The sequence below is a fragment of the Cervus canadensis genome, chromosome 28 (genome assembly GCF_019320065.1).
Source record: "Cervus canadensis isolate Bull #8, Minnesota chromosome 28, ASM1932006v1, whole genome shotgun sequence".
In the NCBI taxonomy this organism is placed as follows: Eukaryota; Metazoa; Chordata; class Mammalia; order Artiodactyla; family Cervidae; genus Cervus; species Cervus canadensis.
In genome coordinates this window covers 4,096,127-4,121,880 of record NC_057413.1, presented here as the reverse complement: position 1 = coordinate 4,121,880, position 25,754 = coordinate 4,096,127, and the positions used below count along the sequence as shown (strand labels likewise).

Genomic DNA, 25,754 nt, shown 5'->3' with positions numbered 1-25,754 from the left:
AAACCGCCGGCAACACGGGGGCGGCCACACAGCCAGGAAGCAGCAAAGCCGAGTGCTAGCCCTGTTCACGTGCCCACCTTCCCTGCCACCACACTGTCTCCCTGTCCTGGAAGGGCTCTTACAGATGTGGTCACCAAGAGAGCAAAGACTGTCACGCTCCACCTCAGAGACGACCGCAGACATCTGCCCTGGCCTGGGACGCGTGGATGCATCACAAATACCCTTCATGATATAATGCTGTCTCCATTTCCTCCACGTTTCAGATCAGTCTCCTGTCTTCACTTGAGCCCAACCACCATGAGGACATCACCCACACCCTCTGGACTTGCACTGCATACAGATGCCATGAGAACCTCATTTAATCGGAACTGAAACATCCCCAGTCACAGGGGGTCCATCTCACAGGCTCAGCCGCGTCAGGCAGTGTAGATCGCAGGAAGTGCCCCCTGGACAGCACGTTTTTCCAACCACGTACACACCCGCATGTGCTCCCGCAGAAATTCCAGGCAGGTCTTTTTCCGGCCTTTCAAGAAGGAACCTGGGGCACAGAGGGGTACAGCAACCTGCCAGAGCTGACACTGCACACACCCGAAGGGAAACTCTTTTGGCTTTGAAATTCTTCTCTGCAAGCCAAAGATGACACCTCACCTGTGAGGTGGCTGAGCTTCACAGGAGGCACCGAGGCCAGCACCAAGTCTGTGCAGCTAGTTCCATTCCTGTGCCGGGCTGGGATGGCCCAGCTATCGTGGTCCCGTGTCCCCACCCCCCCACCCTCTCTCTGTTGAGAGTCAGTGTTATCATTCCGTTAAATTTAGCACACTGGGTTCCCATGAGCCATTCGGAACACAACCCCCGCTTGAGGGGCCACTGCTTAAGCTCGCCAACGGTGATAAAGGCTTGGGGGCAGTGACGGCCGCAGGGAGCCCAACACCTTTAGGTGTGGAAAGATTTCACAGCTGTGGCTGGTACTGTGTAGCTTCCATGTCTCTGGGCCCTGCTTCCTGCCACTGTTCAGATCCTCCTGCTCCCCCCCACCACCCCCGCCCCACCTCGTCAACCTTCCCCTCTGTCCTGTCTGGGCCTGGAGCTGGTGAAGTTCAAGGAACGGTCTGGAAGCTGGTCTGTGCCTTCTCTGATAGGTGAGGTGAGAGGTAAGGAAGACAGGGAGCTGTCCGTAGCGGGCCCTTGGGCATCTCACTCCTGAGGTCTACGATGGATCCCTCTTCCTAGTTAACCATTAGCACTGATGACATATATTTTGTGTCGAATATTTGCAGAGTGTTTACAATTAATCTTTACCAGCACCAGGACCTCACAACAAACATCTAAGCTCATGGCACCCTAGCAACCCAGCGAGTATGTGATCACCCCACTACACCGGAGGCCAAGGCCCTGTCCCCACTCACCAAGGGAAGACAGCAGGGCGCGCTCCATCTGCCAGAGGCAGGCTCCTTGATCAAAGTCAGGTAAGGGGGTGGGGTGGGAACTTCATTTAAAAAAAGTCATGCACATTAAATATTTTACTCAACCTAAACCATTCAGTTGACCCTTACTATCTGCAGATTCTGTGTTTGTGAATTTGCCTCCTTGCTAAAATCTGCAAACCCACATCAGCATTTGTGGCATGTTCTGGGACAGGGCGGGAGGAATCAGCCGCTCAACAGACACACACGTTCCCCGCTGGGCTTGGTCAAGGAGATGCTCCGCTCGCTCATTTCAGTTCCGGCTGTGAGCAAGTGTCCTTTTCGCTGTCTCTTTCCTGCCACTTTGCTAGCGTTTCAGCGCTTCTTCCTGATGACTCTGTTTAAAATGGTCACCATGGGCAGTACCACTCAGTGTCCCCAAGAGCTAGAAGCCCGTGACGGGCTTTACGGAGAAAGACACGTGTGAGATGAGCTACAGTGCTGTCAGCTGTTTGAGTTCAATGGTGATGTGTTAATGGTATATATTAACAGAAATACACTTAATGAAACAAGTTTATGTATTGATTACTACATGAAAACGTGAGCAGAGGCTTGCAGGAAACAAACCCCATGTTTCCTCAAGGAACAACGGTTCAGTGTTTGCTAACTTTGCGTTCCTGGAACCTTTACAGAACGTACCTACTGCGTGTTCTGTAAAGAGAGAGCCCACGGCTTGTTCCCTCACCTGTCTTTTCTGGGGGCCAAGGTCTAGTTCCACTGAATGAAGATCCATGTCCTTCTCACTGTGAGGCACTGTGATATGACACCTTTGCTTTCTGGCTTTAGATGATTTAAGGTGGAGCAAGAACTTAGATTTCTGCAAACCAAACTCAACCAGCACCTACTTCTCATGATCGTTCCTCTCTCCTGTTCATAGGGGTCTCGTCCACCCTACATTTGACAGAAAAACAAATAACAACAAAACCTACCCAATCTGAATTATGTGCAAGTCTGCCCAACTTCTTTTTCATAGAAACTATTCTTTAAAAAAAAAAAATTCACTGGTTTATAGAAAATGTACATTACAGCAAATAATTACAAGCATTACTGACACTAACCGGTTGGGGAGAGAGGACCCTGACCCTCAGCAGCCAGCGTGTCAACTGCAGGCGAGCAGATGTGCGTGGGCGGAGGGCTGCACTCCTGCTGGACTTTCAGCCTTAGAGCTGAAAGGTTTTTAAGCATATGTCTCATTATCAGCTTGCTGTCTGGAGATGTCTGTGTGTGTTATGTATCTTTTTGTATTTATATACACACATGTATTTGCATGCACGTGTACCAGGCATATTCAGTTCAGTTCAGTTGCTCAGTCATGTCCAACTCTTTGTCTGACCCCATGAACCGCAGCATGCCAGGCCTCCCTGTCCATCACCAACTCCCAGAGTTTACTCAAACTCATGTCCGTTGAGTTGGTGATGCCATCCAGCCATCTCATCCTCTGTTGTCCCCTTCTCTTCCTGCCCTCAATTTTTCCTAGCATCAGGGTCGTTTCCAATGAGTCAGTTCTTTGCATCAAGTGGCCAAATTATTGAAGTTTCAGCTTCAGGATCGGTCCTCTCAGTGATTATTTAGGACTGATTTCCTTTAGGATGGACTGGTTGGATCTCCTTGCAGTCCAAGGGACTCTCAAGAGTCTTCTCCAACACCACACTTCAAAAGCATCAGTTCTTCAGTGCTCAGCTTTCTTTACAGTCCAACTCTCACATCCGTACATGACTACTGGAAAAACCACAGCTTTGACTAGAAGGACCGTTGTTGGCAAAGTAATGCCTCTGCTTTTTAATAGGTCTAGATTGGTCATAGCTTTTCTTTCAAGGAATATTATAAAATATAAAAATAGAAAATTTTAGAGGATGAGCCAAAAAAAAAATCCTATTACTTTGCTCTTGTGCCCCAGAGATCTTTTTGAGCACCCTCCTCTTTCAAGACCACGGCCTCAGTGTGGGGTATACTGGCATTCTGTGTGATGCATCTTGCATGGGTCACCCAGGGGATGAGGGTGCCTTAGAAGGTGGTGATGCGGATTTGCTGCCCACTCTCGCAGCCGTGGATTTATCTAGGAATATCTATTTCCTCCTCCATTCTCTTGCTGACCTTCAATCCCCTCCCGTTTCTGGCACGTAGGACCAAGTTTCACACATGGTAGGTGCTCAGCACACACGTGGCAGAAATACTTAGTGCCAGCCACAGGCCGTGTCCTCGAGGAAGGCGGGTATGGAGCAGTGGGGGATGGGCATGGGACCCAGACGCTGGGAACGGGGAGTTGGAGTGGGTGGCCTTGGACAACTTGTTTCATCTGTATTCCAGCTGCCTGCTGTGTAAAAACTTCCCAGACGTGGCTGAGATAAGAATCCCTCGGGACCTTGTGAAAACCAGGTTCCCAGGGCTGCGGCGGATGGGCTGGCATCAGAGTGACTAGGGGAGGGACCCAGGAATCTGCAGGTGGGCAAGCACAGCAGGTGCCTCTCATGTCAGACCAGCTGGGAAATAAGTGACAGTGAGAAGTAAGCAAGAGGTCTGGAATCTCTGAACAGCTCTGGCTGCAGACTGGGAGAGCTCTCTCCCTTGCCACAGAGCCGGGTTCTTTCCCATCTGTACGTGGGGACCTTCAGAGTTACTGTAACTGTTAACAAAGATAACACAATGCTTGGAGAACTGCAAGGTACTAGACCAAACCTCACCAATACTTTACCATGCTAGGAACAAAAAACCATAACCCATTTCCTGGGAACTACCAGCAAACACAAAAATGCAGAAAACATGGAATTTTAGTTTCAAAGGGATGCCCTGTCCTGTTGCACTCTTGAGAACTTCACAGCACAGCAGCGGGTCTCCCCTGCCACTGGTCCACCTGGGGACGCCCTAGGGGAAGTGGGTGTCCTTTCCAGTCCCTGCCCCGTGCCCTCTGCCACACTTCACTCTGGAGCCACAGCCCCAACTCAGAGCCTCCTCAGGACGTGCAACGAGCCCTCTGTCCACCACATCACACCTCTGTTTCCACAGGATTTCAACCAAGGTGCTCCTGTTTCACTTCTGACATGACACAAACGGTCATCTCACAAACAAACATCTCAAACAGTGGCAGAGGGGAAAAAAACAAAAATTCCCTGCTTTGAAATCTGAAGCACCTCGAGAGGCTGGCTGAACGGAAGGAAAGAACCCTCCTGGGGGAAAAACACTGCCTCCTCTGTCACTTGGATCTCTGTCTGTGAACAGACCTTAAATGAAACCACAGCAGAAGAACATCACCCAGAGATGGCCAGGCTGCCTTTGTCAGCCAGACATTCGGTTCCTCCGGAGGTCCAGTGGGGGTCACTGCAAATCTGCGGGCAGCGCTGCTGGCTGCAGACACTAACCCGGGGCTGGCTGCTAACCTCACACGGGCCTGGCACAGTGGTGAGGGCCACAGCCACTGGTCGGGTGGTCCCCAGCACTCTCCCCTCACCCCCAGGTTTGGGGTGGGGGGGGATCTTTCAACCCTGCCAGGAACTCGTGAACAGCAAGCTGTAAAATATTTAGGTGGAGTGGAACTGTACTTGGAGACACAGCAGAGGGAGTGCTGGAGGACAATTTCATTTTGCAAGTGATCTGACGACGTGCCAGAGGGAGACAGCGCAGATCCGAGAGGCTGCTGTGGATTTTCTGGCAACGGAGATGGCCCGAAGTTGGAAACTGAGGGTAACTTTTCCAAATGGAAACTAACGTCGCTGTCAGTAAGATAAACGCATTTAATGGGGGAAAGTGTATCTAGCTGTAGGGCTTAAAGAAGGTAATAAAATTCCGTCCACTCTTCAGGGAACAAATCCTTCTTTTAAGCCACACACTGGAACAGAGTGCCACAAAGCAGACAAATGTACATAAAGGTGAGATCACATAAGGAACCTCAGAGATGGGAACCACCATGGACATCCTGCCTGCCCCGCCTGACGGAAGGACAACCACCCACATGCGTGCCAGACCCTTCTGCTCACAGGAGCGGTGTTTCTCTGCCCCAGGCAGCTCACCAGGCCCGCTGTACCCAGAACACCTGAGTTCCAGCACATGCTGGCCAGTGCTTCAAGGAGAAAAGAAGCCCGTTTAGTCCAGAACGCTGGGAGGGCACCCTACTCCTCTAACTGTGGGCTCCTTCCTCCCACGGGGCTGTTCTTTTCCTGCGGCAGGGGCAGCGGTTTACTGGGGTGGGGGTGGGGGGCTGAGGTTTGGGGGCCTGCAGAGCTGGAGCTTCTGGAAGCAGAGGGGAGAGGCCACTGTCTGAGGCTTGACCACCTCGCCTGCCGCGTACCTCGGTACCTGCTGCCACCTAGGTACCTGAGGCGTCACTGAGGGGTGTGGGGAGGGGTGAGGTGGAGACAGGAGGGGCTGGGCTGGGGGGCCCCAGAGCAGAGAAATGCCTTGGGGGCGGCACGCAGGGGAGTGAGCCAAGTTTCCACTGTGGCCCCCGGGATTCAAAGGAACAGATGGCAGGACTGGGGGCTGCCGGCGCTGGGCCGGAGGGAGGCAGCGGATCCCAGGCACCTGCACCACGGGCCCGCCCCGTCCCTTCTCCTCCAGAGACCACACACACTCACACGGTCCCTCGGCACTGGGGCTCTGCCCCGACACTGCCTGCGCTGCAAACAGCCCGCCGTGGACGTGGTCAGAGAAGGTTGACCCCCACGGGAGCGGCAGGCCGCACTGACCCAGAGTCCCCCCACCAGTCCCAGCTCCACTCTGGCCCAGCGGCAGGCGGACAGGACAGTGAGGCTGGGGTGGGGCCGCAGCTCCAGGAGGTGGGGAGAGCTCGCCTCTGGTGGCTGGGACTGCCCTTTCAGCTGTCACAGACTCTAATGCAAACGAATGGCGTTCGGGCCCAGATCCACAACTCATCTCAACAAAGCAAGAGCAGGATCTTAAAGGCGCTGGGTGGAGGGCAGTGCAACCAGTGGGGCAGAACGCCGTGGAGGCCGCTCTTTACAATACATGCCCTTCCTTCCTCCTTAGCTGTTTTTCAGACGAAAACTGCAGAATCCTGGGATGGTGTGGGCTCCGTGCAGGGTGAGGGGGATAGGAAGGAGTGGGCCTCACAGCAGGGCTGACAGGGAGTCAGCAGGACTGACTCACAATAAAGGCTTCAGCCATGAGGCGGGGAACCAGCAACCACTATTGGCGAGGGTTTCCTGAGTAACTTTCCTGAAGCATCCACAGTGGGAGGGGAGCTCACACGTTCACAGAAGACAGAGTCAAGTCAAGATAAATGTGGAGGCAAGATCGCCAGCAGAGGGATCTAAAGTGTAAAACAAGGCCATAAAAAAGCTTAAAAAAAACATGTTTTAAGCCCCTGGCTAAACAAATCTGGGTCTTACCCATCTCAGGTTCATGTGGTGACCCTTACTCCCACGCTGTTCCATCACGTTTCCCAGTTAAGGGAAAGACAGCTGACCCCCATTGCTCCAAGAAAGGGTTAAAAATTTTTTTTCACTCCACTAAGCATATTTTCGAAGGACTGCTTTAGCAAATTTCAAACATCAGGAAACACATTTCTTTAGAATCTCAGGTTTCCCCAACTATCTAAGGGAGGCGATGCGCGGTAGTTTGAAGGCATCAAGTTCATTCAAGCTTCTGACCGCCGGGGGTTCCGCACAGTTGGATCACATCATTTGGGAGGCAGGACTCAAAACAAAATCTAGATAGCAATTCAGTTACCTAATCTTTACAAAAACGAAAGGAGATACAGGTGGCTCTTTATTAGATAAAGACTAAAGGCCAAACTGCTCTCCTGTTCTTGGTCAAGTAAACATCAACAGTACCTGGAGAAGCCCTGGAATTTGATGCCTTCTCTCTGTCACTGGAATGGGATTCCCAGGGAGCGACGGGAACCCATAACCGTAAGTGTTGTGAGGTTTAAAATATTAAAAACAACACGTGTTCTAAACAGTAGTATCAGAAGTAAACATTTACTGAGTATTACAGTTTGAGCACTGTGGCTGCCCCTTCATCCTCAAAATGGTCCCCAAGTCCATCTTCCAGACGGGGAGGCTGAGCCCAGGGTCACTAAGATGTGGGCCACAGGTCAGACTGCAGCTGGCTGCCCTGCTGCCCCTCTGCTGCGGGCCGCAGCTTTGGGAGCACGGAGACGGCAGGTGCCCCTGGGCTTTCTACACCGAGTCGCATCCTCAGCACCTGGGGCCCTGCACAGTGGCTGCACTGGGAGTCCTCCCCACACCCCGTCATCAGAGCCTGTGAAACGCCTTGCTGCGAAAGCGGCAGGCACCCTGCTCACTTCCTTGAGATACTAAATGTCTTGCTCATTATAGTGTTTTAATCGAGGGACTGACATTCCTCTTTTAAAAGGATTTCATGCTTCGTTTTTCCTGTTCTGTCTTCAGAGGCTAGAAGGGGTGAGTGCAAACAACCTCTCCTTGGGGCCCCACCCGCCTCAGACATTCCTCTCCCCTCCTGCCCACCCTCGAGTCCCGGCCAGAGAACTGACATCCGACAGCTGCACTAATCTCTCCCAGTTGCTGGGAGCAACGGTGAGGGCCCTGTGACAGGGCCCTGGCCTGCGGCAGCCTGCCCTCCCCACACCCAGGAATCCGCAGGGCTGCATAAGGCGTCCTGACGCCCTGCAGGTCTGTTCGACCCAAGTAACGCTGGGTGAAGCTGGGCAGGTCCAAGGACCGGCTCGACAGGGGCTGGGGTGAGCCCCGGATGGCGGCTACACCGCCCGGCGGGCCTGAGTCACAGAGAGGCCCCTGGGTGGGGTGCGGGGGAAGCCCTGACAAGCGCTCCAGCTTCCGTCCAGTCAGGGGAGGGGTCTTTCCCCCTCTAACCCCGGCGTGTTTCAAACCTGCCTCCCTCTGGTTGGACCTTGGGCCCCTGGGATCTTGAATACGAGATGCTGAAGAGTATTCTGTGATACCCTTTTCCTATATTTAGGATGACATTTAGCAAGTGTGGGACCAGCGCCATGTGAACCGGTCTCAGGGTCCCCGTGCAGGTGATGGAGTGTGCGGGGAGAAGAGGCGCAGTGAAGGGAGGCGGCCACTCCTGGGACACCCGAGAGCCCAGCAGCAGCGGGTCCTGGCGCCGCCCGCCCCCGCAGCCCCGCCCCCGCCTCCCACAGCCCCGCCTCCCCTGGTGCAGCTGCGCGCCTGCAGAGCCCCCTCGGGGCCCCACCTTCCCAAACCTGAATCCAAGGGCATCGGCGCATCCACACGCACACGCACTGCGGGGGCCCACCCCGGGGCCGCCCCGCCCGCCCGCACCTGACCCGCTGCACTGTCACGACCCCTTTCACTGTCTCTACCGTAGCTACTCTCCTCTTAAGTCTGGTCGAGGGCCTGGCACACAACAAGCACTCGTTCATTTGCTGGATACATTTTAATGGAATTAAAAAACAGCCCTCCCAGCTGCAGGTGGGCCTGTCCGAGGCCCGCGCCTGCGTGTGGACTGCTGGGGGCTTGGAAAGTGCGTGTTCCAACGAGATGGGCTGAGATCATGCCCCCTGCACTGGTGAAGACTGTATGAAAGCGAGAATGTAATACACATCGCCGACAGCTTTTGTACGGACACTGTATTTTGGACATACTGATACATCAGCAAAGCGTGACCCACTTCACGACTTCCTCTTCCTTTTTAGGACGTGGCTCCTAGAAAAGTGAACGTGGCCCTCGCGGCTCCCCTCGTGCTGGCCGCTGCTGACCCGGACTTCCCTCCCTCTGACTCTCCTCCGGTGGCGGACAGCCTGCTACTCTGTTCTATTCTTGTAACCAGGCCCGATATCCAACACCAGCACAGCCTCACACAGGGATGTCCCCGCTGCATCCACCTGCTCCTTCAACACTCTGTCTATCACCTCCAGTCCATGGGGCCAGCTTTCAGGAGCCTCTGCTCCTCGTCTGGGGGGCTGGACACAGGGCCGAGTCACTGCTGGGCACACCGGAGCAAAAGCGAACCTAGCACTCGGAGACCACAGCAGCTACGCGTCCTCCTCCTGCTCCAGCACCCACTTCGTTCCCGTGAAACACAGGGGACTGTGGGAGAACGGCCCTGGCGTTTGCACGAGTTTGGATTTTTAGTGCTTTTTATTAAGGAACAATGGGCACCTTGCCAGCTTTGGGGGTGGGGGGTAAGGGCAGGAGAGCGCGAGAGAAAAGCCAACAGCTGCTTCGAGTTATAAACTTCTGTCTAAACTGGTAGCATCCCACTGTGGTTCTGCTGCCTTTGGGGTTTGCAAATGGAGTGGGTGCCTATTTTAGCTCTGGGTTAACAAGCAGTCTCTCCCACCAGCTACTGTCACAGTTCACTGCCCGGCTGGGCCCTGCTGGCTGAGGCCTGCCTCCACTGCATCCTGAGAGCAGGCGCTTGCGTGGAGGGCAGAGCAGAGAGGGAAGAAGGGAGATTAACTCTGTTCTGTAATTAACTCCTCTGGTTTCCAGACACAAGCCCCACCCACTAGACCGGGCTGGCTGGCGGGCCCGTGGTGGTCGCGGGGCAGCCTCTTCTTACAGCTCTGCAGGGGGGGCCCGCTGGCCACAGGCCTCCTGCAGTTCCTCCCCCCAAACAAACGGGGCCAGCACCAAGTGGGCGAGGGAAACGGGTGGGACTGCAGGTTTAACATCACAGCCGTGGAGTCCCGGTGGGTAAGCTATGTCCCAAATCACGTAGAGCACTGAACCAGTGTCCGGGGCAGTTCCCGTCCCCATCCTTTCTGAGCAGCAGGCCCGGCCTGGCCCCAGATTAGGTGCCCATCCGGGAGGCCCCGCTCCGGGAGCACCCATGCCCTGGGCCAGCCAGCACGGACGGGGGGACACCTCATCTCCCTGTATCATGGCCACCCACTGTGCGGTGAGGCTCCAGCTGCTTAGAAAGCTTTCCTGAGAGCCAGGGTGTTTCCCGTTGCAGAGAATCGCCTAGAAGACAGTAACGGGGTAGCTCCTGAGGTGTATCTCATCACAGAATAAAGCCCGGAGTGAAAGAAAACCCGGGGAGGAGCAGACACACATGGTGAGTGAACCAGGCGCCCTGCGGAGCTGGGTCAGGGGCACCAGCAGGGGCTGGGGTCGCCGAGGCGATGCCTGCCTCTGCCCACGACGCAGCACACGAGGCTAGTCTGGTAACGTGGGCTCCACGCATGTGCGTCCTGGTTCCAGAGGACGCTGTCAGCAGTCACTACCCCCGCCAGCCCACACCCGGGGCGCTGCGGGCGCTTAGGAAACCAGGAAGTCAAGCTCCTGACTCTCCTGGAATGACAGGGCCTATGGGCTCTTCTTGGTAGACAGAATGTCACCTGTGAAGCGGCGGGTTTCAGAGTCCAAGGATTTCCAGCCTGAAAGGGAACCCTGGGCAAGCTGGCCCAGCCCTCCTTTGCAGCTCCGACGCCACTGGTCCAGGCCTGTGAGAGCAGCGGCGGGACGTGACCGCCGGCTTTGCCCACGCGTCACACACCTCGATTCCCTTGGACAGGGCAGTCACTTGGAGACATTTTCTAGCACTTCAACTGCTCAGACTTTAATCTCCCCATAAATTCTTTTTTCTCTCTAATGGAAAAATGTCAAGCTAATGTGATGAAGGATAATGGAATCTGACACAGCTTTAAGTTGCTGGGTAATTAGCCTTCTCCCTCAAACACAAATGTCTTTAGCTGCCTTGGACCTTTTCACTCCTCAGACACAACCGAACACGTGCCCCCAGGAAGGAAATCTGGTCCATGGACCGGTGAGTCAGACAAACAGATGTCCACATTTCTGCACTCCCAAGCTGCCTTCTGAAACCGAAAGCTGCAGCCACGTATGCCCTGGCCTCTGCACTGGGAACCTTCAGCTGGGCCTCTCAGGACGTGCTACTTTCAAGTCTCACAAGGCCTGGGGCTCCCCAGGGTAGCCCTTCTGGAGGAAGAGGGGCCTGCCCAGCAGGACCGCTGGGTTCCCTGCCTGATGACGACACAGGGATGAAGGAGGGGAAGGAGAGCTGAGGCCCCCAGCCCAGCCCCACATTCTGCCAGAGGCTTCATCACTACCCGCTCGTCCTGCCTGGGACCACTGGGGATCAGAAAAACCACCCCCGTCACTGCGGAGCGACAGGCTCCATTCAGGTGCTGTGTCCTGCAGGACAGAACTCAGCCTTGCCCCCAGACGCTTTCCTGGGCTCCTGTGCCACCGGCCCAGTCCACACGCCCACGAGCACCTGCCCTGCCCTCCCGTCCTTACCACCCACGCAGGTGCACCTAACAAGCACGGGGGCTGCAACACCTTCTGTGCAGAAAGCCTGGAGGCTCCCCACGTGCAGGGACCAGCAGGGGTGGCCCAGGGGCCCTGCTCGGACTGCAGGGAGCACAGGGCCCTGGGGATGCCTCCTGCAGCTGCAGCCGCCTGCCTGGCCTTGTTGGTGCCCCCAGCACTGTGACGGGCTCAGCCACAGGCTGGAGGGACAGGAGTGAGGCGCGTCACACCCCACACACAGCACGGCCTGCCTGGCCCGCTCCTACCTCAGCCGGTACCTGAGTGCGTCTCCACGCCACCCTGCTCCTACCTCAGCGGGTTATCCGAGTGCGTCTCCATGTGAGTCTCCAGCCCGTACTTGCACACGAACTCCTTGAAACACAGTGGGCAGTGAAACACTTCCTCAGCCTTCCTCTCCGCATCACCCAACTGCCCGTCCTCCACCATCTGAGGGCAAAGGAGAAACACGGAGTCACGAGGGGGCCTCCTGCGTGCTCTGTTTCAGAAAGGCGGAAGGTAAACCCAGAGCCTGAGAGGAGGACGACGTCTCCCTCGCAGGCCTCAGGGACACGGTCGCCCCCCACCCGCCCCTTCCTGCTCAGCCCCCTCATTTGGCTGATGCCCACAGAGCGCCTAGTATCTGCCAGGCACTGGGAATAAAGCAGAGACGACAGGAGAGGCCCCAGTGCTGGGGAAGCCCCCGTTCTAGCTGGAGAGACGAAAACAGCCCAGAACAACAGAACAAGCTCTCCGCATCATCAGTGGGCTCGGCCGGGGGCTCCACAAAGTCAGGACGGATGGGCGCACTTTCTCCTGGTACCTTATGGAACAACGGGGGGAAACACAGCTTAACAGCCTGGGAGTGGGGGTCTGCCAAGTCCCCAGACTGAGGAACTGAAGGCTGGGGTGATTTCGGCCCGGAGCCCCGGGGCCGCACACACATTTGTGTGGGGTGGGGCGGGGAGGACCTTTTTGGCAGGCGCTGGGTCTTCCTTCTCTGACTCTGCATCGTGACTCAGTTTCCTCTTGGAGGACAGCCGCCTGCGCTTCAGTGGGGACGGGGGCGCTGCGGCTGGAGAGCTGTTGGGGTCCTTCTCGTGGATCTTCATGTGTCTGCAAGGAACACACACATACACACAGACAATGTGATCTAGGAAAGAAAACTGGGTTGGTTTATTTAAAACATCTTCTATTTGGGCACTGGTACTTAAAAGTTTCCCTTAGTTAAGAGATACGGGGGTGTAATTTATATAGTGACTTGGTTTTAAAAACCTTATAATCTCCCTGAACCCCTCTTAAAGCTCTCACAATGAAGTGCTGGCCAAAAAAGTGGCTCAGCTCTTGCTCTCTGTTGGAAGATGTTCATGAACTTCTCTGGCACCAAAGAGAGGAAAACAAACCATCTGATGATCTGCTCCACTTATCCAGACAAGCTGTACTATTTTGGGACACATAATTCTATAGGCAAAAGGAGTCCCAGGTACTACCACCAGTTCCCTCGGTGGCCCCGGAGCCCACCCACTGTCTACCAGGAGACTGCGCCCTCTCTCTTCTGCCTTTGGAAGCATGCTGGGGTCAAATGTGAGAAGTGCTGACCAAGCACGTCTGAAGTGCCTCCAACCTGAAAGTCTGCCCTTGCTCTCCCAGGTCTTACGTGAACTCACAGATCATGAGAGTGGCTGGGACAATGGTTAAGTTACCTGTTCCAACCCTGACATCTACAGGACCAGGAATATACATACAAGGAAGGATTACATTAGTATGCACATGCCTGTTCCAAAGAGAGAGTGTTATGGGTGACCTGACCTAAGTGACCTTACGTTATCAAGTTCTAAAACAAACATTCTAGGAACCAGGTCCCAAGAGCTATAGGAAAGAAAGAATGCCGTTACAAAAAGATAGTCAGTCTCAATTTCCTCGATTTGTGACATGAGAGGTTGACTTTTCCTAATGACAGTCGTCATTGGCATCACCATCTCTGAACAGGGTTAAACTATGCCAGATGTGGGAATGTAGCCACGGTGCTTTATAAATAACTCTCTGATGGGATTATCGTACTGGAGACGTTTTCAGAATGGGAAAAAACAGCAAGGTTTTCATAAATGATCCTGTCATACTTCTAAAAAGAAGTTCTGTTCAGCTCATGCTCACTCCCTGCTGCACTTTCTTTACCGGAGACAGGCTTGGGAGGAAAGGGCTGAGAAGCTCATGAGCTCATGAACCATGAGGAGCAACAGCTTAGGCTGTCAGGCCAATGATTCAACCGGAAGGCTAGAGTCTTCACCTCTGCCTCCAGGGATGCCCGAGTCCTCCTCCTGTGAGTGTGTGGAGGTGAGAGCTAGGGCTTCCCTGGTTCTGACCCTGCAGACATATTCTTGAGGGTGGACGAGTCCATGGGCCAGCCCCTGACCACACTAACCCCTGTCCAAAGAGCACCAACCCAGTAATCCACCAGCAGGTGAGATGTGGCCTCACCTTTGAGGAGTGGGTTCAGGGAAGGCAGCTCAGGCCAACCCTCTGCTTTCTTAGGGGGGCTCAGTGTGGTGGGTCAGAAAGATCTAGTGGGAGAAAATGGAAAAGGATCACAGACAACCGTCATGCCCACGTCCACACAATTCCTTGCTCAGGTTATCAGGTTACGACGCTTGATTATTCTTCTTGGCCCCTTAAAGTCATCAGAGAGTTAATGGGAGACAAATAGCTTTGTTCTAAGCACCCCCTCTATTTCAAGGCGGCTGAGAGTTACGGAGACCATCACTTAATATCAGTGTTTGGAGGAAAAAAAAATGGCTGGCAAGTTTCTTTCAACATTTATCATATGGCACATTCCAATCTCAGAAGTGTAAAAAAAAAAAAAAATTTTTTTTTTAAAGCATCTAAGAATTGAGGAAGTGTGATAATACTAAGGGATGTAAATCAGTACCATACCCATCGTTTCAAGAGATCACTCAAAATTTAACTTCAAAAATGAATACCCTTTCTATAGTCGATAGGGTATTTATTCCTGACTGGTGCGATTAACACGAGGCCATGATCACCGTGAGAACCCTGGGAATCAGAGCTGACGACTGCAAGCAGTTCACGAGCTCATTTCAAGCTGCACCTTTTCTACCATGTGACACCAACGGTCATGAGATTGATGCTTTATTATCTAGCTCCTGGGATTTAGGACGGAAGTGGTTTTCAGGCAGCAGAGGAGGTGGGGGAGACTGGAACACAGGAGGGTGGGCAAGGAGGAGACGACCCCGTTTCTCTCCTTTAGAAGACCTGGTTCTGTTGTTCCGCCAGGTTTCATTTAAAGGGCTAATTCATCTAATGTCCATGTATCCTGAGAACCAGCAAATCACACAAGCCTCAGGACTGGAAGTGGGGTGAGATGCTGTCCAACCGGCCACCTGGCACAGAACGTCTCTCAGCCCTGCGCCGCCACTCAGCTCTGACTTGATACTGGCAGCAACAAGGACTCTCCATCTCAACGAGGCCAAGTTTAAAAACCATCGACAGTCTACCTTCTCTGCTGCAGGGCAGCCCCTCAGATAGTTCAAGGTGAGGTCTGAGTCTCTCCAGAGTTCCTCTACCTGAAACCAAACAGCTCAGGCTCCTGCAGCCAGCGCCTCCCAGTCCTGCCCTCCAGTCTGCAGGTAGAACCGGTCATGCTCATCTTGGAATCCTCTCCCGTTTGTGAACACCCTTCAGGAAGTGACGGATCAGAAGTGAACACGCGTCTGGATGTGGTCTGAGTGTGGGGCACACACAGGGCTGGGACGACATGTCCTGAGGTTGTGCAGGCTGAGCTGGGGTTCCAGGCGTGGGTGTAGCAGTGACGTGACCCCCTCGGCTCCCGCTCAGATCCCCGCGAGTCCTCCCGTCAAACTGCCGTCGAGCCCCGTGTGCTCCATCCTCTGCCTGGGCAGTGAACAGCTAGCTCTTTGCTCGCCAGAATGAGAGAGGTCAACGGTTTCTGTGGAACAGGAAGCTACAGAGCATGAAGGCTGCTGTGGTGTAGAAAGCTGGCTCTCACGTGCCATGGATGGGGCTGAACACTGGTAGCAACTTTTCCGCAAAGCAGCTGAGTGACAGGGATCCGAGTTTTAATCCATATGCCCTTTGTACCAATAATTCCACTCCCGGAAACTTGTCTTGGAGGCTAATAACTGGAAAAAAGTTGAAAGACCTGTGCGCAAGGACTAACTCAGATGGAAATGCAACAAATGCTACCAGCCACAGGACTCCTGACTGACTGGTCTTGACACTGACCGCCCTGCTGTCCCTCTTGTCCCTCCTCCGCACTGGGCCGGGTGAGCTTCTAAAGCATGGATTCAGGCCCGCGCTCCCCGTCGTCAACGCCTCTGGAGGTCTGCTTTTGGACCTGCCCGCTTCTGGGGCCTCCCCTGCGGGTCCCTGCCCTGGTCCTGGGCACTTTCACCCCAGCACTCCCCACGCCTGCTCACGCATGACAGTCGCTGGACTCCAGTCACGTTCTTCACCCCTTGGCGCTGCTCTCAGAGTGGGAGGCTGACACTTCTTGGACGTTAAGCGTTAAACCTCTCCCAGGCTCATTCTTCAGTGTACCAGCAACCCTGCACAGGTCCACCCGGGAGACAAACACCCCACAGAACTGGGAAATGAAACCTTCTTATCTCGGGGGTAAGAGTCCTTGAAAAACCTGCAGCAAGTTTAAAGGAGCACCTCAAAGAAGGTGTCCCCACGGCAGGTCTCAAGCCTCCTCCAAGCTTGCCTGCGTCTGGTTTACGAGTGAAGGTCAAAGCTCAGGCAGGATCTAGACACCACCAGGGTTTGCTCGCTTCTCAGCCTGAATTTCTGCACAGGTTTCACTGATCTGGGGGTCTGAAAGACTTGACCCTCTGAGAGAATGGCATCGTGAGGAAGGTCACCCTTTTCAGTCAACAGGACGCGAACCATACACTAAACCAGCACCCAGCACCGCTCGCGGCCCCGCCAGATTGCAGTCAACAGGTTTGCACAGGTTTTTACAGCCTCGTTACAGACGACTCCCCATCCCTACCCCGGGCTGGCTGTGCTTTTACAACAAAGCCTCGTGATAACCAGAGAGGGAACGGACGAGATTAAGAGGCACTGCAGCCCTACGGCCTACTTTCTGGGCTGAAGAAAAGTTAAATCTCCAGAAGGATTTGTGTGTTTTCCCATCAGAAGTTGGGGGAGGAGTTCCAGGGTTCTGAGCCGAGTGTAAGTCAATCAGGCCCTGGGCAACGCCCGGGCGGGGAGTGAAGACAGGCGGACGCGGGCCCACAGGCACCTTCTGGTGAGCGGGTGTTGTCAGGCTCGGTCACGCTCACCCAGAAGCAGGCCCGCCAGCTGCGGCAGGGTGTGGGGAAGGGGGTGTGGGCCGCCTCGCAGGCTGAAGGGACAGAGTCTTGGGAAGGGTCTAGAAGGCAGCTGAGCGTGAGGTGCAGGCCCCAGAGACGTGTCCCCCGCAGTCTGCGGGCCCGTGGCGGCATCCTCTGTGGGGAGCTGGCAGCAGGGCGGTTCGGGTGAAATGGTTGGACACTGCATATTCCCAGCGGGCCGGGCCTCTGCCATGCGCCACGTGGCCGTGGAGGCTGCGACCACAGGCTTCCTCCTGGTCCCCGCCACTCGAGGGAAACATATCCTGACACCAGGGGCCCGCTCGCTCTCCTTGTGCCGACCACAGCCTGGTCCTCTGGCGCTGCTGTGCCAGGACAACTCAGCCATGTGGGAAGTTAGGGGATCTCGGCTCAGGGCAGGCACAGCTGGAGCCCAGGGCCATGGACCTCGTGAACTCGCACCCGCCTCTGCCCTCTCCCCAGCCCCGCTTCGGGCGCCACTCCCGTCTCTGGGTTCCTGCTCCGTCTCAGTCTCATGGGAGGCCTCGGGACAGACACTTTTGCACTGATGGGCCGGGGTGGGGTCATGACTCCTGAGGAGCATCTCTCCTCCTGCCCCCCTTCCGCAGGCCGTGTTCTTCGCTGACAATGACAGCCGCTGCCTTCAGAACAGGATCTCAGGATAAGCCCCCAGCCGTCTATTCAGACGACAGAGCCCGTACTGCTATTCTCAAGTCCTCCCCTCCTGACTTTCAAATCCAGCGCTGGGAGCTTGGCGGTCGGCCCCGTCAGTAAATACCAGCTCGTAAAACCCCTATTCTAGACCTGCTCCTTACCTCCCTGCCTTTGAATCCGAGTTCCTTGAACCCTCCTGTATGTTCCCCCCGTGCCTGCCCTTGTTTTGCTAAAATAATCTTTCACTTACTGTAATACTCTCCGTGGGTTATTTGGCTCCCTTGTTTAGAATACTCATGAAGACACCCAGTACCTATTTCCATGTAAAACTATGGATTCTGAAAAGAACAAAGGGAAGACCCCAGAGGCTTCGAGAGCTGACTGCTCTCCTGGTCCATCCTGTGTTAACACAGAGAATCCAAGTGACCGCTCTCCTCTCCGACAGCCCCTGGCGAGTTCAGGGCAGCCGCCTGGTGCGTGGACTCTTCTCACCCCCAGGCTGAATGCCTCCATGTCTTCAGCCTCCCCGTATGCCCAGGGCCGGCTGTGGCCCAGCAGGGCCTGGATCTGGGGTCTTGGCCGAGAGAGGCCTTCAGCTGGGAGCCATCCCCTCTGAGGGCAGCATCTACTGCCCGTCCCCCCCAGAGAAGGCCCTTCCATGGCAAAGAGCTAAGAACCAACACTTCACGGCGAAATGGAGGCACACATGGCACCCAGATCTTTCCTCACTTCAGCCCCAAGGGGAGCTCGCCTTCCCCTTCTACCTGGATGGCAGAACCCAGCTGTTCACATCCTTTTTCATCGAGGAGGAGGAAGAGATGCCTCTCTGGGGAGTAAGGGGGTGCCCAGGCGCTCTGGGCTGCTCCCCAGCCTTTTAAAAAGAGGAACAAGAAGTGCCTGGGCTGGGCCATTTGAGATGGCCTGCCACGCTGCAGGGCGAGGGCTGCCGTGGGTGCGGGTGCAGGAGATCACCACCGCCGCGGGGACACCATCTGGCACAACCTGAGGGCCGGCGAGAGACAGAGAAAATGACCGGGGTCCGCATATGAGCCTCACCTGGGAACACCAACTAGACCACACAGCCCTGCCTCTAAGTATGGCTTATGGCCCCAAGTCTCCGCAGAATGAAGGCTCGCCGGGGGCGACACACAGGACCACGGGATGTGCTGTGGGGGAAGGAGGGTCCAGGTGTGCCTGTGCCCTTGGCTGAACCCCGAGCCATTGCAGACCTCAGTCTTCCCGCCTGCAAAATGGGCAGGCCTCCCAAGGGCGCTGGGTTATATAAGCCGAGAGTGAGGCTGGAGAGCAGTTGCTGTGTCCCAGTGACCCATTATGCAACCGCATGTCTGGTTTAAGGAAACACACTCTCTCCCCGCTGAAGGCCAACTAGCTCACCATCAACCCGGAGCCCTGCAGGAAGCAGGAGAAAGGCCACAGAGGAGGAGGAAGGTACGCATGCACACACACCCCACGAGTGGGATCTTGTGTGGTAAACACACGGGCTAAGATTTTTGTGTTGCTCATTCACTCTTCTTTTTTTTGGGGGAGGGGGTGTAAAATTTGCTGCTAATCACCTTCCTTAACAAATCAGAAAAAACGTTGACAGTTTCGATGTTTGCTTGCACCAGCTTGTTCAGCCCAAACAGGTTGGACAAGTTGAATATTTAAACAAAGGTGGAAAAATGCGAGGTATAAAGCAGGACGAGCCGAGTGGCCTACAGCCAGCGCCCTGCAGGTTTAAGTTTGTGATCCAGCGCTGGCTCCCTCTCTTCCTCTGTCCTCTTCGCTTTGCTGCTTTCACGTTATCACACTGAACGGGACACAGACTCGGGATCGGCTCAAAGTTCCTGGCGGTCAGGTGAGGGGGGCGTGTGTGAGAGAGGGGAGCAGAGGCCGGCTCCCCACGCTGCATTCTGTTCCAGGGCCTGGCCACCCATGACCCGACTTCCACGGGGCACAGCTGCCAGGCCGCTCAAGCGTGGGCAAGCTAGGACGCTCCAGATTTTGGTGCCATTCACCACTTTTACCTGGTGCAACTGAGCTTTCGAAATATTTAGACAATATAGGCCAAAAACACCATACTTCCTGCACCCAACACTTCTTTTGCGTCTGCTTAGTCTCCAACACAAACTAAGAGACAAACACCACCTCTGCCAAAACAGCAGACAAGCTAAGCTGTAAACCTCAGCATCCAGTTGGCCAAATGGTAAGAGACAATTTAATTAGGAAGCAGATCATAAACGTGAGAAACAGTGATGCAAAGGAAAAAACGCCTGGCTGGTGTTTACCATCTGCCCATGCTGGGATGGTCCTATGAACAAACTCTCTCCAGCATTAAATGGACTTAAACTGGTCCTTCAGAAGAATACACAGAATCAAACTGAGAGACATTTTTCAAATATCATTTCAAAAAATAAAATAAGCTCTGCTGGAGGGGTTGAAGGGGTAGCTCAGCTATTTCCTTATACTTACTGTCTTACATGAGGAATAAAATCCTATGACAAATTCCTGCCACCTGTTCTTTTTCTCAGAGAAGAGTGGTTGCTTTCTACCATGTGCAGACTTCTCAAATGTAAAGTAAGAATTCTGAAAATGACTACAGACTATCATCCAACAACAAGCGCAAATCCACATAAAAATGTAAAAACACCACAGAATAAGCAATTCAAAAAAAGAACAAAACCTCCAACTAATAAAAAAATTAAAAAAAAAAAAAAAAAAAAAAAAAAAAAAAAAAAAAAGAACAACAAACTGGAAGTCTTCAAATAATGATGAGGGTGTGCACAATTCAGAGAAGATAGAGGAACACAAAATCCTGCTCTCACACTGTCACGTTCTTAGGACGCAGCCTGAAATCCTCAAGGTCAAAGGGCACAGGGTCTGTTCTCTTGGTTTTGTAAACACTCATGCTCACCGTCATGGAGGAGGGACTCGTGGGTTAAACCTTCCTCAGGGAGAAGAGAAAGAAAGCAAACTACAATCTGTTGAATATTTTATGTGAACCAGAGGCGTGGGTATGTGTTATAGCATTTAAGCCTAGAAACAACAACTCCTAGCAAAGCTCCACCCGCGTTACAGACGAAGGGATGGAGGCCCTCGGCCCTGTTCTGAGGAGCATCCTCTACCAGCTGCAGCCAGAGAAGAAGGAAGAGCTCTCAGGGGGCCCACAGAGAGGCCGCCTTCATTTCAACAATGACTGAAGTTGAAATAAAAGCGTACAAATTTCAATTCCAGCCAACGAGATGTAAAGAAAGGCTAAAAACATTTAAATATAATCAAACAATAAACCATTTGGTGAAAGATTTGGTGAAAGCTATTGGGGGAAAGTGGTAACTTAAGACATTCTGCTGTGATAACCGGACTTACAAATGTTCACTCTCAGGGGGAAGTTCTGGGCCTCTTAATAATGCAGACTTCCAAGAGAGGGAAAAGCATATTAAGTGGAATGATCAGGGAATGGGGTATTACAGTTCAATGACTTTTTTTTCCTGGTTAAAGAGAAAAAAGTTTCCACCTTCGTAATAGAAAACGCTTCTTAAACTGTTCTCGAAAACAAACAAAAAAATAAACTGTACTCGAAATATGCCTATTCCAGTAGAGAGTACTGAATATACTGAAACCGCCTTGTAACCAAGTACTATCATGAAATGACCAAATATTCACAGTACAGCCGCCAGAGCTGAGGGTCACGTGTCCAACACAGTTCACACAGTTGTGCCGACTATAAACGAGGTTAAAATCTCAATTCACACAAACCCCTCTGTCTGCAGAGGGCTGTCAAGTATATCATCTCCCAAGTGCACCTGAAAGTGGAAAGACCTCTGAGCACCCCCAAAAGGCATTTTCTGCTCATCCGTCTTTCCCTCTAGGGAAGGGGACACTCAGTTACAGATAAGAACTGTGTTGGCATTTTCCCCTGCTTTTTAATAGGAATATCCTCAAGGAAACAAAATGCTCATGTAGTCCTGCGTGGGGTGACCCCCAGACTCTTATCCTGAAGTGATTTCCTCCTGATACCTCCCTCTTCCTCACAGGGACCAGGGAGCAGTGCACCTGTGACTAAGACTTGTTTCTCGGTGGGACGGGCCGAGCTCTGCGTGTGCACCTCCACTCCTGAGAAGCGGCAGGGACGAGACCAGTGAGAGGGCACCCGCAGGTACTTGACCATCACCGTGGCTACATTTCACAGGGCGCTTCCTCTTGCTGGACCCAGAGGGTACAGAAGCAACCCTCTAGACACGCAGCCCCGTCTCTGTTCCTCCTGCCTTCAGGGCCGGCCACCTGTGCCGACCCCCAGCACAGCGGCAGAGGCCGGGCCTGGCTGCGGCTGAGCGGCTGAGAGTGCCGTGCTAAATTCAGAGCCTCCGCGCTCTCATCTGTCATGGAGCAGGTCACATTTCTGTGCGGCCAATGTTTTCTTCCAGCATAATAGGAACACATAAGCCTCTGTTCCTGAAGACTACCCATGATGTGGGGGCATCCCCGGGGCCCGAGTCTCCTGTGCTGGGGGATGGATGCAGCTGTGTCCACAGCAGGAGGAGAGCAAGGCAATCAGATGACACTCCAGGGTGTCCCCGCCTCACCTTCACCTTGTGAACACAAGGCTGAGGTGAGGACATACCCCTGCTCTTTCTGTGCCCTCCTCTAAACAAAGGAGAAGTCGGAAAAGCTTGCTCCTGCCAGGGCCTCTCTCCTGTGTGTCCCTAACATGACAAGGACTCCCAGACACTGTTTACAGCTTAAAAGTCTACAGTGTGTAAGGTGAGGCGCAAAGGAGAAATTAATTTCCTATATTCCGAGGCCATTATAGTCTGCAAAAAGAAAATCCCCGTTTCAGAGCTCTGATTCTTTCCACAGGAGATTTGCTGCCATTCTCTCTTTCAAGCATCATCGCTTCTTCATAGCTCTGCCGTCCAGCACTTTCTGGAAAGTTTTTGCAGATTGCAAAGCTCAGTGCCCTTTTTCCTACACTGAGCTCTCCCAGAGGGCGTGCTCTGGCTCAGTTTCCCAAGTTTGTTTTGGAAGACAAGCACCGCTCAATCCAAAATTTCAACATGGGAGCAACTGATAAAGAGTTCTGGGAAGTTAAAAGCTGGAGCTGCAGCAATGTTTCCGTGATACCTGTTTTGCATTGCGATGGCAACCTATTAGTCTGCTTACGAACTAAGCTGTGGTTTGAAAGGTTTGGGATAAAGGATTTTCAAATTCAAACCTCAAAAACATGAGAATCCGCAGACAGGGAAGTGGTAACTTGAAAAACTGTCCCAGATATGGTAATAAATTGAGATGGTCTCCCCCGAAACTTCTTTAAAATAAGCTGGAATCTGTATCACTCCAGTCTCCCTGTTTACCAGATATACAATTACTTTTAAAAATAATTTAAATGTATTTCCTGGAATGAAATGATAGTAAGTTATGGGCTGTACCTGAGCTACAGTGCAACTATCAACACAATGACATACTTTAATCTGCTTTCTGATTCTGCGAAGTTTATTTTTCTTTTTATTAATGTGATAATTCTACTGGGTTGACTACAAGTTGATGGTCCTCTCATAAAACTAAGGTAAAAGAAACTTCAAAAAGGTCGATTAACCTAATAAATGAAGATAACAAACACATTCTCATACAATAACTAGTGGCTGAAGGAGACAGAGTGGCTTGCTTTTATACAGAGGGTGGCTGCAAAGGGTACCTCGTTAAAATCATCTAGAAGTAACCGAACTGAAAAGGACGAAGTTCTGGGGGTCTATGCTGTGAGATGTGTGAGCCCCTCTGGGTGCTGAAGCAGCCAAAGTCAGGGGTGGAGCCCACATCTGCCTCCTACACTGTTGCTCAGCCCTAAATCCAGGGAAGGTGGGGCTTATCCAGGAGAAAGTGCACATGGAGGCTGGTGCAGCACAGGTGTGCGTGTGGACGACCTTAGGAACGGGGTGAGCAGGAGGCTGAGGGAAGGGGCACTAGAGTTCCCAGACTAGCCTCGGGGAGTTGGATCTTGGCAAACTGGATCTAGAGATCCACACCACAGGTACTCGCGCTCCAGCAGGGTTCTTACTGAACCTGCACCCCCGAGGGGAGGGACTGAAGATCAGAGCACGGAGCTGTGTCACAGGAAACGGCGCGGGAAAGGGGGCCCGGGACAGGCTAGAAACAAGGCAGAACAGGGATGGGGGTGGGTGTCCCGGCTGCACAGGCCCGGCCTCCGCCTGGGCTCCGGGGCCCCCGGCTCCCCCGGCCCAGATGCTGCGGCAGACCTTGGGGAGCGGCAGGGCGGCCATCGAAGGAAAATGAGAAACAAAGCTTTGGTCTCGAGAACCAGACGTACAGCCCACTGACTTCCTTCCAGGCTCTGAAAGTCAAGCAAGGGTACGGCTCATCAGAACCAGCGCGTGCACGGTCTCTCCAATCCCAGAGCAGCTCTGGCCCCTGACGATGTAACACAGGTACGTGCCCAGGAGACACCACAGCTCACCATCCGGGTATCAGATCCTGGAACAGATCCACTGGGCAGATGAATCTAACCCTGCTCTCTCTGGCACATTTTTGTAAGTGTTTTCACATTTTTATAATTTTTCCCCCCAAAAAGTACAGTTTCACTAACAAACGAAGGTGGTGATGATTGTGACTGATTACCAAACACCAAATGTTCTTTTTAACCCATGGTTTGCAATTTTCTGCAGAGAAGAAAAAAATAAAAGGAGTGTAATAAGCTCAAATATTCTAAGTAAATTCTTTTAAATTTAAATTATAGGTTTAGGATAGCAAGTCAAAAGAAGAACCTCTTCATTTATTTTCTGGCGTTTTACAAATAGTCAGTCAGTCGCTGTGTTTTTCTTCAGTGGCACATACAACATTAGTGAAGTACTAATTAACTAACATTATCCTATGTGCACTGCATGTGTTAATTCCCACATTCAATTCCCACTGAATCCCCACAATGTTCCCATTGGTACAGACATCACTGCCTTCTACCGATGAAGTAATAAGCAAGACACAGAGAGGTCAATTAACCTGCCAGGGTCACAGAGTGAGGAGTGCAAACCTCTCAGAGATTATCACAGGATGCCGTCAGCTCTGAAAACACAAACTCAGAAACACCCTCCAGCCAGGACATTCCCCAGGTCACTGCAAGCCTTCACAATGCTTTCACAAACACTGCACTTGAGTGCAAGTTCTAAGTGAGGTTTTACCATGCCACTTTGGTGAAGTATAGAAAAATCAAAGAGATTTCTGAAAAGTTCTGCAGAATTAAAACTAGAATTCAGTCCCCAGCAATTAGTCCTCTCCTGTAAATCAAGATGACTCACACTAAAATCAGCACAAAATCAGAAATTAGCACAAACATCCCTAAGGTCTGCTTTAAAAAAAAACAACAACTTATAAACAGTAATTTACATAAATGAGAATCTCAGGGTAATATCAACGGTTGGTCTATAAAAAATTTAATATAATTTCTAACAACACATGCATGCTAAGTTGCTTCAGTCATGTCAGACTCTTTGCAACCCCATGGACTGTAGCCTGCCAGGCTCCTGTGTCCATGGGATTCTCCAGGCAAGAATACTGGAGTGGGGTGCCTCGCCCTCCTCCAGGGGATCTTCCTGACCCTGGAATCAAACCCGCGTCTCTTATGTCTCCTGTATCGCCAGATGGGTTCTTTACCACTAGCTCCACCTTATAAAAATCAATAAAAAGTGATTCCAGGCTCACCAAAGAGAGTGGACTATGCTAGCTGGATGGCTCAAATAGTTTAACATTGAAAATAATGTTTTACAACAGGAAATTATTTTGAAAGAGGGTGAAGCTTGAAAGAGTGCTTTTTTCTAATATACAAAGTGACACAAAGCTGTATCCATTCTCTCATGGCCTCTAAGCCTGACAAGCCGATGTTCAAACCTTGGCACTGACTCTGATCCTAAGCAAGCTCCCTCATCTGCAAAATGGGACGGTAACTGTGCAAACCCTACAGGTAGAGCAGGTGAAGATAAACAAAGGTCTGTGAGGAGACAGGACAATGCATAAACCAGCTGGGACCGACAGCACCTCTAGAAAACACTCCACCCAACAACAGCAAGAATACACTCTTCTCAACA

At 52.7% G+C, this 25,754-nt stretch overlaps 1 protein-coding gene and 1 long non-coding RNA gene across 5 annotated transcripts in view; one reads left to right on the top strand and one right to left on the bottom strand.

Annotated features, from left to right (window-relative positions):
- The window catches only part of RREB1 (ras responsive element binding protein 1), a 121,205-nt gene that overhangs the window by 20,363 nt on the left and 75,088 nt on the right, over positions 1-25,754 (bottom strand). For all 3 annotated transcript variants that reach the window (XM_043450980.1, XM_043450981.1, XM_043450979.1), the window contains exons 7-8: positions 12,631-12,775; positions 11,973-12,109 (exon numbers count right to left, since the gene is read on the bottom strand). In XM_043450980.1, the coding sequence (XP_043306915.1) occupies positions 11,973-12,109; positions 12,631-12,775 (282 nt within the window). The remainder of the gene's footprint in view (positions 1-11,972; positions 12,110-12,630; positions 12,776-25,754) is intronic.
- On the top strand, positions 18,716-24,111 carry LOC122430166. Of its 2 annotated transcripts, none has more exons than XR_006266249.1 (3): positions 18,716-19,113; positions 21,699-21,820; positions 24,008-24,111. It is a non-coding gene; the product is annotated as an uncharacterized LOC122430166 (long non-coding RNA). The 2 variants fall into 2 exon arrangements; XR_006266250.1 differs by lacking the exon at positions 18,716-19,113 and adding an exon at positions 19,408-19,522.